Raw genomic sequence first — 14,840 nt, 5'->3', positions numbered from 1 at the left:
AGTGGTGTTGGGGGATACAGTGGTGTTGGGGATACAGTGGTGTTGGGGATACAGTGGTGTTGGGGGATACAGTGGTGTTGGGGGATACAGTGGTGTTGGGGGATACAGTGGTGTTGGGGGATACAGTGGTGTTGGGGATACAGTGGTGTTGGGGGATACAGTGGTGTTGGGGATACAGTGGTGTTGGGGGATACAGTGGTGTTGGGGATACAGTGGTGTTGGGGGATACAGTGGTGTTGGGGATACAGTGGTGTTGGGGATACAGTGGTGTTGGGGGATACAGTGGTGTTGGGGGATACAGTGGTGTTGGGGATACAGTGGTGTTGGGGGATACAGTGGTGTTGGGGGATACAGTGGTGTTGGGGGATACAGTGGTGTTGGGGAGTGCAGTGGTGTAGCTAACCCTTCCCTTATCCATTACTAAACTTAACCCTACTCACTAACCTGCTATGTAAATTCACCTATCCTTTGTCATTTTTGTTCCTGAGTGGCACAGCGGTCTAAGGCACTGCATCTCAGTGCTAGAGGTGTCACTACAGACCCTGGTTCGATTCCAGGCTGTATCACAACTGGCCGTGATTGGGAGGGTAGGCAGGGGTGTGGGTGCTGGGGGTAGGCAGGGGTGTGGGTGCTGGGGGTAGGCAGGGGTGTGGGTGCTGGGGGTAGGCAGGGGTGTGGGTTCTGGGGGTAAGGCAGGGGTGTGGGTGCTGGGGGTAGGTGTGGGTGCTGGGGGTAGGCAGGGGTGTGGGTGCTGGGGGTAGGCAGGGGTGTGGGTGCTGGGGGTAGGCAGGGGTGTGGGTGCTGGGGGTAGGCAGGGGTGTGGGTGCTGGGGGTAAGGCAGCGGTGTGGGTGCTGGGGGTAAGGCAGCGGTGTGGGTGCTGGGGGTAGGCAGGGGTGTGGGTGCTGGGGGTAGGCAGGGGTGTGGGTGCTGGGGGTAGGCAGGGGTGTGGGTGCTGGGGGTAGGCAGGGGTGTGGGTGCTGGGGGTAAGGCAGCGGTGTGGGTGCTGGGGGTAGGCAGGGGTGTGGGTGCTGGGGGTAAGGCAGCGGTGTGGGTGCTGGGGGTAAGGCAGCGGTGTGGGTGCTGGGGGTAGGCAGGGGTGTGGGTGCTGGGGGTAGGCAGGGGTGTGGGTGCTGGGGGTAAGGCAGCGGTGTGGGTGCTGGGGGTAGGCAGGGGTGTGGGTGCTGGGGGTAGGCAGGGGTGTGGGTGCTGGGGGTAGGCAGGGGTGTGGGTGCTGGGGTTAGGCAGGGGTGTGGGTGCTGGGGGTAAGGCAGGGGTGTGGATACTGGGGGTAGGCAGGGGTGTGGGTGTTGGCTGCTGGGTGCTCTAATCCACAGCACAGGTCCCATCGGCAAGGATCATTGAGCTAATTAATAACGTGGCACAGAGAGGGATGACAGTCATTAGGGAGCCGCTCCATGTGTGTGTGTGTGTGTGTGTGTCTGTTTGTGAGTGAGTGAGAGAGAGAGAGGGAGGGGTGCAAAGCACTGCAGATACACACACATAGAGACACAGCAAGATACACACACTCACACAGTCAGATGCATTTCAGCACACAACACCTCTGATGTATACTCTACTAAGAACCAACAGAGAACACAGACACAAACACACACTTGCACTCATGTGGACAGGACAGTATGGTTCTGATCAAAAGGTCAGATAGAGCTGAAATAAATGCATCCCCCTCTCTCCTTCATTTACTGAGCTGAGACATTGTCTGGTTGGACCAATAATAGCAACATTGTTAACATAGACTATAGAACCAGAACATGAGTCCATAGGGGTTTTATTTTATAGATCCCATGACTCCCTGGAAAACTACTGTCACTGAGTGGACCATCCTGGTTAAATAAATGAAAGGAAATTAAATGAATGATGGGTCTATAAAACAGAGATCTTTCCAGCTCTGTGGTGGAGTGTACACACAGGTCAGGTCTTTTATACCCAGTAACACAGCCATATGTTACCATGCAGCTACATATCGCCAATATTTACTGTACACTACTCTGAGAGCTGGAAGGGTAAGACTGAGTATTTAGGCTGCATTTACACAGGCAGCCCAATTCTGATCTATTTTTCCACCAATTGGTCTTTTGTCCAATCAGATCTTTTAACATCAGATCCTTTTCAGAGCTGATCTGATTGCTCAAAAGACCAAATAGTGAAAAAAAGATCAGAATTGGGCTGCCTGTGTAAACGCAGCCCATGTTGTTGGAGCATGTATGATAGCTCAGGCTGCTCCACTAATGAAAGGAAACTACAGGGGTAATTAGCAGAGAAAACAAGACACTCAACAACCTTTTTGTTTTTAGGCCCCAGTAGTCCACACAGCCTCCCTCTGACAGCACAGGGACTAACACACATGCGCATGCTTGCTTGCACACACACACACGCACACGCACACGCACACATGCATAGACAGACACAGACGTGTGCACACACACAAACGCACACACACACACTCATGCACACACTGACGGGCTGTGGCTGAAGGTAATTGGGGAAGCTGGGAGCCTGAGACTAAATCAATGGCAACGACATACACACACAGGATGACTACTAACCGTGATGTGTCGATGGGCGTGCGGTGCGTTGTTTTGGCGCCCTGGGGACTCAAACACGACAAGATAATGTAACGGGTTTGACCTGCCGTAGTCAGGGCAACAGGGAACTGTGTTGGACTAGTGCAGCTCAACAACCTACACACACACACACACACACACACACACACACACACACACACACACACACACACACACACACACACACACACACACACACAAGACTGAATACAGCCACATCAAACATCTTGGTCATATATCGCACACAGGGCTTATGCATGTTCTACCAATCAGATTGGTCTTTGTAGCCCACCACATTTTGCCATGTCAACGTCTTTAAATCTGCTCTGTCTATTTCCTTCTCCTCTCCCTCTCTGTCCAGAGTGAGCCAAGTCAATAAAAGGCATTAGTGTCTGTACCTGCCTGTGGCTCGGTCCTGTAGACAGATACAGTAACCTACACAGAGGAGAGTCTGATGTCTGGTCTGATATCTCTCGCTCAGTGGAGCCACAGGGCAGTAGAGAGTAGAGGCTTTACGAATGCAGGAGCCTGGCTGTGTCTTCCTCTTCACGGTCTTCTGCTAGCATTGTAATCCTCATCCTGACTGGCCTCCACACAGGATGAAGCACAGCACAGGGCCAGTGGAGGGGATGAGGAACGGAGGAGACTCAACCCAGTCTCATGGTGTCTTACTGCAAAGTGATGATCAGGATTTAATGTTGTCTTCTTGAGCCACACCTTTCCCCTTAAAAGCCACATCTTCCACCCTGTGTCCCCCCCAGCAGTCAGACAAAACCTACCCCGCATTACAGTCCTGGTGCTCATCAACTGGCAGCCCATTACAGTCCTGGTGCTCATCCACTGGCAGCCCATTACAGTCCTGGTGCTCATCAACTGGCAGCGCATTACAGTCCTGGTGCTCATCGACTGGCAGCCCATTACAGTCCTGGTGCTCATCGACTGGCAGCCCATTACAGTCCTGGTGCTCATCGACTGGCAGCCCATTACAGTCCTGGTGCTCATCGACTGGCAGCCCATTACAGTCCTGGTGCTCATCGACTGGCAGCCCATGACAGTCCTGGTGCTCATCGACTGGCATGGCACTCAGGCCAGATACACCATCATGGAGGACTGAGTCCAGAGCCCCTTCATTGACACATTTGTTTTGCTGATCTGACTACCTTCCTTTGAGCCCAATGCTGAGGAGTGTGTAGAGCTGTAGGATCTTCATTCGGTCACCCTGTTGCAGGACAACCTTCCTGCAATGCAGGACATTTAAAACTTGTAGTGTATTTTAGGTTTAAAAAGGCCTCTGAAGTTTGTAATTTCCACTTTGAAATGTCAGATTTTCCCTTACGTAAAACATATCAACCCATACAAAAATGTCCATGAATTAAAATCCACATAATAAATCACATTTCCTGTTATTTTCCTGCTGTAACAAACGGGCTAAAATGAAGATCCTACACCTGTTCGTGTGTGTAAGTGCCTACCTGCCACATGGTTTGTCTGAGAGCATGTCCATGTTTCCAATTCCTTTAGGGCTCACTGAAACCAGACAAAACTCGCAGTCAGTCCTAGCAGCATCTATAAAACTAGTAGCAACTCCAGCATGTATTCTAACTTTAAAGCATAGGATAACCTCTCCCCAGAGATATTGTGTAAATCATGCCTTGTTGCTCATGGATGCATGTTGAGCTCCCGCTGCCATGATTAAAAACATGTACATGACTAGTGGTGTAGGAACCTAACTTCTAACAATGTAAACATTTACATACAGCAAGACATATGCATTCAGTGCAATGAGCTTCTGGGTGTTACTATGGTCTTATACATTCTCAAATATATCCACATGTCCTTAGCCCAGAACCATGAACTACACATTTCCTAGCCTGGTCCCAGATCTGTTTATGCTGTTTTTGCCAACTCCTACTCCCATTGTCACTCCCAACACAATGACCATAGGAGTTGGCGATACAGCACGAACTAATATGGAACCAGGCCACACATACCCCACAGGAAAGATGAAGACAAATAGGCTACATTCATCCCAGTCTTACTGTCTCAACCATATGGATAGGACGAGCTGCCACGGTCATCACACGTTTATAGAGTAGCACACCCATAGCAAAGTCATTTGGTTTATCAGTTCGATAAAACAGTGGGATAAGATAGTGTACCTTAACAGTATCAGGTTGATCTGAACTTCATCTCCCAAAAGATCGAGCAACACCATGACTCATTCTCCTGGGCAGCAACGCAAAGTGTCTTAGTGTCTATCTCTCTCAGGTATGTTTATGAAATCATCAATATCTGCCTTTAGAGACCTCTATCTTGGACCTCCTAATTTACCACAGTTAGTTTCAGTTTCTCACCATCTATTTTGAAAACAAGTAGGTTACAGAAAGTGTGAACAAATGACAGACTTGATTCCCTTGTCTACAACATCAGCTTCATCCATTTCACCCTATTTTAGTTGACATTGAGACACTAGAAGTGATTTGCCCTTCCTTTCCCTTCTCATATCTCTTCTGCATTTGAACAACTTGTGCTATGGTCTCTCTCCCGCTGTGTTTTATGTACACAGCTCCACCTATTGGCAGACCAGTACAACTGCATGGGAAATGAAAACCAAGCTCAGTCATGTACACTCATTTGGACGCAGTCCGCTTAGGATGTGTCCAAAAATATTCAGCAAACCATGCCAAGTTAAAATAAAAGCAAAAAAACATAAAACAATATATGCTTTTGGCTATGCTGAGTAGAATACATGCTTTTGGCTATGCTGAGTAGAATACACTCTTTTGGCTATGCTGAGTAGAATACACGCTTTTGGCTATGCTGAGTAGAATACATGCTTTTGGCTATGCTGAGTAGAATACATGCTTTTGGCTATGCTGAGTAGAATACATGCTTTTGGCTATGCTGAGTAGAATACATGCTTTTGGCTATGCTGAGTAGAATACATGCTTTTGGCTATGCTGAGTAGAGTACATGCTTTTGGCTATGCTGAGTAGAATACATGCTTTTGGCTATGCTGAGTAGAATACATGCTTTTGGCTATGCTGAGTAGAATACATGCTTTTGGCTATGCTGAGTAGAATACACTCGTTTGGCTATGCTGAGTAGAATACATGCTTTTGGCTATGCTGAGTAGAATACACTCGTTTGGCTATGCTGAGTAGAATACACTCGTTTGGCTATGCTGAGTAGAATACACTCGTTTGGCTATGCTGAGTAGAATACACTCGTTTGGCTATGCTGAGTAGAATACACTCGTTTGGCTATGCTGAGTAGAATACACTCGTTTGGCTATGCTGAGTAGAATACACTCGTTTGGCTATGCTGAGTAGAATACACTCGTTTGGCTATGCTGAGTAGAATACACTCGTTTGGCTATGCTGAGTAGAATACACTCGTTTGGCTATGCTGAGTAGAATACACTCGTTTGGCTATGCTGAGTAGAATACACTCGTTTGGCTATGCTGAGTAGAATACACTCGTTTGGCTATGCTGAGTAGAATACACTCGTTTGGCTATGCTGAGTAGAATACACTCGTTTGGCTATGCTGAGTAGAATACATAGTTGGAATACCTCATCATATAGTTGGTTACATGAAATAATTAGATGTGAAATAGTTCTTGATGATTTAGTTCTTGATGGCAATGAGAGTGTATGTGTGAGGATGTGTGTGTGCGTGCGCGCGCGCGTCCACAGAGAAACTACCAAAGCTTAGATAACTGACAGAACTTTTATACAGAGAGGAGGAAAGGGAGATAAGAGCCTCTTGAAGCACTTGAGATAAACATTGCTCTTCTCTAAGCATGGCTCTAAGGATAAATACTTGTTACTCCACAATCAAAGGGGCTCCCAACCTCACACAGACTGGGATCAAATGCTAAAGTGTGTGTTAAATGTGTATTATATCAACTGTGTTATACGAAAACTTGAATTACTGTACATCAATGAATCAAGATTCAAGAGACATCATCAAAGAGGGAGATTCAAGTAGTTAAACGTCAAAGCCTGGTTTAGAGTAACACCAATAACATGTATCATATTGTGGGGAAGAAAGGACAGAGAGAAAGAGAGAGATATGTGGAGAGAGAAAGAGAGGGAGAGAGAAAGAGAGAGATATGTGGAGAAAGAAAGAGAGAGAGAGGGAGAGAGAAAGAGAGAGATATGTGGAGAAAGAAAGAGAGAGACGAAGGGAGGGAGAGAGAGGTGAAGAGAGAGAGAGGAGACAAAGAGAGAGAAGTGGAGAGAGTGAGGAGACCGAGAGAGAGCGAGAAAGAAAGAAAGAAAGAGATGAAGGGAGAGAGGGAGAGAGAAAGAAAGAGTGGGGTGCCAGAGAGGGGTGCCAGAGAGGGAGGGTGAGAAAAAGCGAGAGCTTTTCTGAAATGGGTCTCTCCAGGTGTTCTGGTTGTGAACCGACATGCTTGGCTCTGACTGCCTCGAGGGCTCAGGCTCAAACCAGGTGGAGTAATCACTACTAAAGACCTGCTGGATGCTGCTGCTGCTCCTCCCTATTCATTAAAAGTCACATGCCCTCCCTCTCCTCATTCTCTTTCCCTCCCTCTCTTTCTTTCTCTCTATCTCTCCTTCTCTACCTCTCTACCTCTCTTTCTATCGCTCCTCTTTATTTGACCTCAGGAGACTTGTCCGTGCCTCTCCATCATCCTCCAAGGTAATAATTTAACATCAATCATTTTGTGATGTATGAAACATATTTTTGGAATATGTGGTGCCAACACTTGTCCAAATAGTGGATGTAAGCAGCCATCTTAAAGTTTACGGTTGAGTTTAAAATGTTTTTATATCCTCTGAGGGTGTAGTAGTTTCCCCATCACATAATTAACAAGCTTGTACTTCTAATTGGTGCTGCAATTAGCAGAGAACGCCACGCCAATCAAGCTCTACCTCTGACTGTATTTACGGCATCTCAAACCCCAAAAGCCTATTCAACCACAACATCCCCATATGCTCTAAATGGGATATGACATTTTGAAAAGGTGTGAAGGGGTTTGGTGCTATTACTGAAATGGTAATTATGTGGTTATTTTAATAGTGGAGAGAGGTCTAAAATGACCAACCTATTTTGAATGGTGTGCTGTTCTTTACCTGTGAATCAATGTGCCTAACACTTCACTGTCCATATGTATCAGTACAAGGTTAGACAGCAGAGGTGGTGGTGGTGGGGGAGGGTGAAGAGGTGAGGGAGGAAGGGTGAAGGAGTAGGGGAGTTGGAGGCAGACTACAGGACAGTTCCATCTCCTACTATAGGTTCGACATGATGCAGGCAGCCCTCCAATGTCTCCTCTTCTCTCATCTCCTCTCTCTGCTCTCCACTCCTCTCCACTGAATCCTCTCCTCTCTCCTCTGCTCTACTCACCTCTCTCCTCTCCACTGTCTCATCTCCTCTCCACTCTCCTCTACTCTCCTCTCCACTGACTCCTCTCCTCTGCTCTACTCTCCTCTCTACTGTCTCCTCTCTACTGTCTCCTCTCCACTGTCCTCTCCTCTGCTTTGATCTGCCATCTAGTCGCCAGTTGCCATGGCAGCAGCAGCAGCAGCTGTATCCAAGGCCATGGAAGGAGGAAGCTGGGCTGGCACCCTTCCTCACTCCCCCCCCCCCCCATCCGGCTCCTGACCCACTGGTGAACCTGGCTGGGGTTCAAAGGTCATGTGGCTCGGAGCGATGGAGAGACACTGAGGGATGACAAGGGAGATAATGAGAAAGAGTCACACCACAGAGACGGGGAAATTATTTTGTTGGGGATGAGGATGGGATGAGTCCAAATGTGATTATTATCAAAGAGAGGATATTTTTCTTTATTTTTTTAGTAGGAAATGGCAGATTTTTTTGCAGCAACCCTTGTAAAATGGAGGAGCCATGAAAATAAGTTTAAAACTGAATCTTGTTTGAGTATTTTTTACCCTGCGTCAAAAAGTGTGTGTTGTGTGTTTGTTTTCGATGTGGCCAGGTTGGGTTTGTAAGATGGGGGGGCACCTTGAGCATTGAAAGATGGATTTTAAATCACTTCCATGACTTTATTAACAGATTGTGTGTGAGTTTGTGTGGGGGATTGCCTGTGTCTGCATGTGTTTGCCTCTGGTCAGTTTCCCCTGAAAAAGAATTCTGATCTCCACTCAGGCGTCTTTCTATGCCTGCTACATTAGGTTCATCTGGTCAAAGAGGTCAAGTAAGTTGACCCTTTGCCCCTCTACCTCAGAGAGGTCAGACAGTTTATGTTAGGGTACAGAATGACCTGCATTTCCCCTCACCTTCTATATCTATCTACATGTAGGGCATCTTTAGCATTACACGGGTACACTCATTTACCAGTTCTATTCAGGTGGAGCACTATTTCACTAATCAAATTGTTTTGTTTGGAAATCTCAACATATTTGAAGTCATCCGAGAGAGCAGTGGTTCAATGTGTAAAGAAAGGCATATGATGTTAGTCAAGGATGAACAGAAATAATAACCTGTAACCTTAAATTATTCTGCAAATGAGCACATTCCCTACCATTATGTAAGATTATTTTAGGAGCATTTCTATTTTTTATACTGCACTATCCTGTTTTATATGGCATTTATACACGTCGCTAATATGTGGGGAATCTGTGTTTTAGGCAATAACTGTGTTTACCTAATCCTGTACCTTATAACAAATGATCTCTTCTCCTATTGGCCAATGCTTTAATTGTGTGGGGGAAAGCTTTATTGAAACAGGAAGTGATGGTCAGTCTGGTGTGGTTGCTGATGGTGTTCAATGTGGTCTGACCATTAAAGCTACTAAACAGTCTCCATATACAGTCCTTGCTCCTACAGAAAGTCATCCATCCATCTGTACTCGGACACTCAATTTACAAGAGACAAAGCACAGTGGTCTCTCAATAACACACGGATGCTAACAGCACCCCCTAGTGGTTTCCATCTCTAACAACACTTTGAACCCTGCAGAGCTCTGCAAATGTCAGCAACCAACGTCCAATACAATAAATCCTCACTCTTATCACTGTTTATTTCAAGCTGCTCTTGTATGTATGTATATATATATATATATATATATCAGACAATTTCCTCTTAATGTTATTAAATGAATCAATAGCATTTCAAACAAACTTTATCGTTTCATAGTGTGTGTGTGTGTGTGTGTGTGTGCGTGTGCGTGTGTGTGTGTGTGCATCTATTGAGGAATCCTGGAGTAAGTCAGTGCTGCTGTCAACTATCAGTCCGCTACACAGAATCTAGCCCAGGGCAGTCGCATCACTGCAGCGGAGTGTGTGTGTGAATGTGTGTGACTGTGGAGTTTGTGTGGAGTGTATTTGTTTTAGCGCCTTACATACACTCAGGGCACGATGCAACACACCCAGCCCTCTCGCCGCAGCGGCAACATTCTTTTTCATTTGCGTGTCTTCCAGATGTCTTGTCCTCTTTGTCACCCCTTCGTTCCCCACTCCGCTCCCCCCTCTTGTCCTCCACACACACACACACACACACACACACTCCTCATCCACCCTGCCAGGAGAATTGCCACAGCCCCTAACCATATCAGGAGCACTGCTAGATTGAATATGCAGGAGCTGGACATTCATCAATGGAGAGGAAAGGGAGAGAATGAGGGAAGAGAGAAAAAGAGAGAGTAAGATAAAAAGAAATAATGAAATAAAGTAGGAGGATAGTCCAGTGCTGATTGGCCATGACGTCACGGTCATAATAAGCAGCCTAGTGACCAGGTCATGACCTGTGGATCCACTTTACACACCACTGTTATTATTCTCCTGTAATGTGATTAGTGTACATCTGCTACACTTCACTTCCAGCTGAAGTGAACCACTGCTCAGGCCTGTCTGCCTACCTGTCTGCCTACCTGTCTGCCTACAGACCTGTCTGCCTACCTGTCTGCCTTCCCACCATTCTGTCTTCAACACGGTGAAACCAAAACGCCTTAGTATATCTTTCATAATAAATAATAAAGTATTTTTCTGTTCAACTTCCACTGTCCTGCAAGAGTGGCTGAATCTATATCTCACCTATCCAGTTTGTCTTTAACTCATACACCGTGTTTGTATGGACTGCAAGGTCTCAACAGCATACCCTTCGGTCTTTGGTCTGTTTCTGTCTGCAAGGTGTGTTAACTAGTGTCCATCCATGTGCTGCAGCATCACTACTGTAATGGCTATCTCACTATAGCCGATAGCTGAGGATACGGAAATTAGAGCTGTGAGAGGTTCTGTCTCTGAAATGCTGAAATTAGATGGAGCCATGAGAGGTACTGAAATGCATAATTATTTTCGCATCTGAACTTCAATCGAACTGGGATCTGTAACACATTGAGCATGTTTAAGCACCGGTTGTAATGTAAAATGTGGGCGGCAGGTAGCCTAGCGGTTAAGAGCATTGGGCCAGTCACCGAAAGCCAACTAGGTGAAAGATATTTTGATGTGCCGTTGAGCAAGGCACTTAACCCTAATAGCTCCAGGATCACTGTCAATAATAACTGATTCCTGGCCGTGACCCCTCTCTCCAAGGATGTCTCAGGGGGAGGGGGATATGCCAAAAACAAATGTCCAATTCACACCTGAATAAAACACACTTGTACATGTGTGAAATAGGACAAACGTAAGCACACACCTAATTCTTATTATAAATGGGGTCCACATATCGGAAACCTCAGGGGGGAGGTAGCTAGCTAGGAAACATATTGTGCTCCGTAGCAACTAGATGAAGGATGGGCTTGGAGGCTATGCATGTGTGCTTAGCGAGGTGAATTTTGCATCATACAGTACAGAGTAATTCATATATAAATACACCTATTGGGTGAACTGGAATCCTGACCAGTAGGAACAGCCTTGTAATAGAAAGCCCATATTATGTGTCATACGTCCAGTGTTCTATGGCATGTTGAATGTGTGCAGGGTTCAATCCCAGGTTGTCCTACCACTCTGTCCATCTTCTTATCTGTTCATGTGCTTCTCTATCTCTCCTCTCCCCCACTTTCTTCTCCCTTTCTATCTCTTCTCCCCCTCATCCCCTTTATATCAGTCTATTTCTTCTCCCCCTCCTATCTGTCTGACTCTTCTCCCCCTCCTCCCCTTGCTATCTCTTCTCCCCCGCCTCCACTTGCTATCTGTCCACCTGTCCACCTGTGCATCTGTACCTGACGACCCTTGCATGCAAGGCATCTCTCTCTTTCCCATCCCTATATCGTTCTCCTCTACTCCTCTCTCCCCACTTTCTCTCATACTCCCTCTCTCCCTTTCATCCTCTCTCTCCTTCCCTCTCTCTCACCATTTCCCCTCTCACACTCTCCCCTCTTCCCCCTCTCTCTCCGCTGTATCTCTCTCTCTCCTCTGTATCTCTCTCTCTCTCCTCTGTGTCTCTCTCTCTCTCCTCTGTGTCTCTCTCTCTTCTCTGTATCCCTCTCTCTCCTCTGTATCCCTCTCTCTCCTCTGTATCCCTCTCTCTCCTCTGTATCCCTCTCTCTCCTCTGTATCCCTCTCTCTCCTCTGTATCTCTCTCTGTATCCCCCTCTCTCCTCTGTATTTCTCTCTCTCCTCTGTATTTCTCTCTCTCCTCTGTATCCCTCTCTCTCCTCTGTATCCCTCTCTCTCCTCTGTATTTCTCTCTCTCCTCTGTATCCCTCTCTCTCATCTGTATTTCTCTCTCTCCTCTGTATCCCTCTCTCTCCTCTGTATCTCTCTCTCTCTGTATCCCTCTCTCTCCTCTGTATCTCTCTCTCTGTATTCCCCTCTCTCTCTCTTCTGTATCCCTCTCTCTCTCTTCTGTATCCCTCTCTCTCTCTTCTGTATCCCTCTCTCTCTCTTCTGTATCTCTCTCTCTCTCTTCTGTATCTCTCTCTCTCTCTTCTGTATCTCTCTCTCTTCTGTATCTCCCTCTCTCTCTCTTCTGTATCTCTCTCTCTCTCTTCTGTATCTCTCTCTCTCTCTTCTGTATCTCTCTCTCTCCTCTGTATCTCTCTCTCTCTCCTCTGTATCTCTCTGCTGTGCTGTGTGAATAATAGCCTTCCCCTCCTGGTGAACTCAGCTGATAATCCTGGGGAAGCAGTAAGAGCTCATTGATCAGCCCCGCTGACAGGCCCACAAGCCCCAGCACAGAAACAACATGCAAACAACACATACTGCTGCAGGCTCTGCATGGATTGAAAATGTGTGTGTATGTGAAAATGGGGGAGGGGGGGTTGTGTGTGTGTGTTTGTCTGTCTGTGTGTGTGTGTGTGGGGGAGGGGGGGGGGGTGTATGTATGTGTGTGTGTGTGTGTGTGGGGAGGTTGTATGTATGGGTCTACCGATGTGACTATGTCGGTCTTTTTTGTCCATTAAAATAACATCAAATTGGTCAGAAATACAGTGTAGACATTGTTAATGTTGTAAATTACTATTGTAGCTTGGAAACGGATGATTTTTTATGGAATATCTACATAGGCGTACAGAGGCCCATTATCAGCAACCATCACTCCTGTGTTCCAATGGCATATTGTGTTAGCTAATCAATCAATCAATCAAATGTATTTATAAAGCCCTTTTTACATCAGCCGACGTCACAAAGCGCTATACAGAAACCCAGCCTAAAACCCCAAACAGCAAGCAATGCAGGTGTAGAATCACGGTGGCTATGAAAAACTCCCTAGAAAGGCAGGAACCTAGGAAGAAACCTAGAGAGGAACCAGGTTCTGAGGGGTGGCCAGTCCTCTTCTGGCTGTGCTGGGTGGAGATTATAACAGTACATGGCCAAGATGTTCAAACGTTCATAGATGACCAGCAGGGTCAAATAATAATAATCACAGTGGTTGTAGAGGGTGCAACAGGTCAGCACCTCAGGAGTAAATGTCAGTTGGCTTTTCATAGCCGATCATTCAGAGTTAGAGACAGCAGGTGCGGTAGAGAGAGAGAGAGTCGAAAACATCAGGTCCGGGACAAGGTAGATCGTCCGATGAACAGGTCAGGGTTCCATAGCCGCAGGTAGAACAGTTGAAACTGGAGCAGCAGCACGACCAGGTGAACGGGGGACAGCAAGGAGTCATCATGCCAGGTAGTCCTGAGGCATGGTCCTAGGGCTCAGGTCCTCCGAGGGAGAGAAAGATAGAGCGAAAGAGATAGAGAGGGAGAGAATTAGCGGGAGCATTCTTAAAACGCTGTGTACTACTCCCTTCACAGAACAGCGCAAACTGGCTCTAACCAGAATAGAAAGAGGAGCGGGAGGCCCCGCTGCACAACCGAGGAAGAGAACAAGTACATTAGAGTGTCTAATTTGAGAAACAGATGCCTCACAAGTCCTCAACTGGCAGCTTAATTAAATAGTACCTGTAAAACACCAGTTTCAACGTCAACAGTGAAGAGGCGACTCGCAAAGAAAAAGCCATATCTCAGACTGGCCAATAAAAAGAAAATATTAAGATGGGCAAAAGAACACAGACACTGGACAGAGGAACTCTGCCTAGAAGGCCAGCATCCCGGAGTCGCCTCCTCAATGTTGACATTGAGACTGGTGTTTTGCGGGTACTATTTCATGAAGCTACCAGTTGAGGACTTGTGAGGCATCTGTTTCTCAAATTAGACACTCTAATGTACTTGTCATCTTGCTCAGTTGTGCACCGGGGCCTCCCACTCCTCTTTCTATTCTGGTTAGAGACAGTTTGCGCTGTTCTGTGAAGGGAGTAGTACACAGCGTTTTAAGAAAAAAGCTAAAGATGGCAAACACTTATGTTTCTCAATGTAGGACATTTTCAGCTGGCTCAAATTGGCTGTTTTGTAGTCAGTCAGTCACAACATTGTAAGGGGTCGCGTGTAAATCAAATCACATTTTATTTGTCACATTCGCAGAATACAGCGGCTTGCTTAGGTCTTCCCAACAATGCAGAGGTTAAAAATTATAATAAAAATATAAATAAAATATTAACACGAGGAATAAAATACACAAGAATGGAGCTATACAGGGAGTACTTAGAAAGGATTTGCCAGTAGATTGTCGACTTGATTCATGATGATGACTGCTAGCTAAGATTTTGAAAGTATGAAGTTGACATGATCAGTCCAATCAAAGCTACTGTACATATAATGTGATTTCACATCATTTTATCTGTGGCCAATGACCTTCAGCCTTCTTGGATGGGCACTTCTAATGTAACTCTATTGCAGCACCCAAGGGGCTAGAATTTTTTAAGTCTACCCTTAGACTTGGTTGTGACGTAGTGTCCCCATGAGTGACAGAACACTGAGCCAATCACGGCGCAACACTCCGGATGTTCTTC

The 14,840-nt window shown here is 46.4% G+C and overlaps 1 protein-coding gene and 1 long non-coding RNA gene across 2 annotated transcripts; one reads left to right on the top strand and one right to left on the bottom strand.

Moving 5' to 3' along the window:
- Positions 1-471: 471 nt before the first annotated feature.
- Positions 472-1,347, bottom strand: LOC139556877 (uncharacterized). Its single transcript, XM_071370973.1, has one exon. The coding sequence runs from the start codon at positions 1,345-1,347 to the stop codon at positions 472-474; it is 876 nt and encodes a 291-aa protein (XP_071227074.1).
- Positions 1,348-7,175: 5,828 nt separating this feature from the next.
- LOC139556842 (uncharacterized) lies at positions 7,176-8,479 on the top strand. The gene is made up of 2 exons (XR_011671302.1): positions 7,176-7,250; positions 8,106-8,479. It is a non-coding gene; the product is annotated as an uncharacterized lncRNA (long non-coding RNA).
- The last annotated feature ends 6,361 nt before the right edge of the window (positions 8,480-14,840 follow it).

This window comes from Salvelinus alpinus, chromosome 28 (genome assembly GCF_045679555.1).
Source record: "Salvelinus alpinus chromosome 28, SLU_Salpinus.1, whole genome shotgun sequence".
In the NCBI taxonomy this organism is placed as follows: Eukaryota; Metazoa; Chordata; class Actinopteri; order Salmoniformes; family Salmonidae; genus Salvelinus; species Salvelinus alpinus.
Note: the sequence above shows the minus strand (reverse complement) of the source record. Positions and strands in the feature narration are given on the sequence as shown.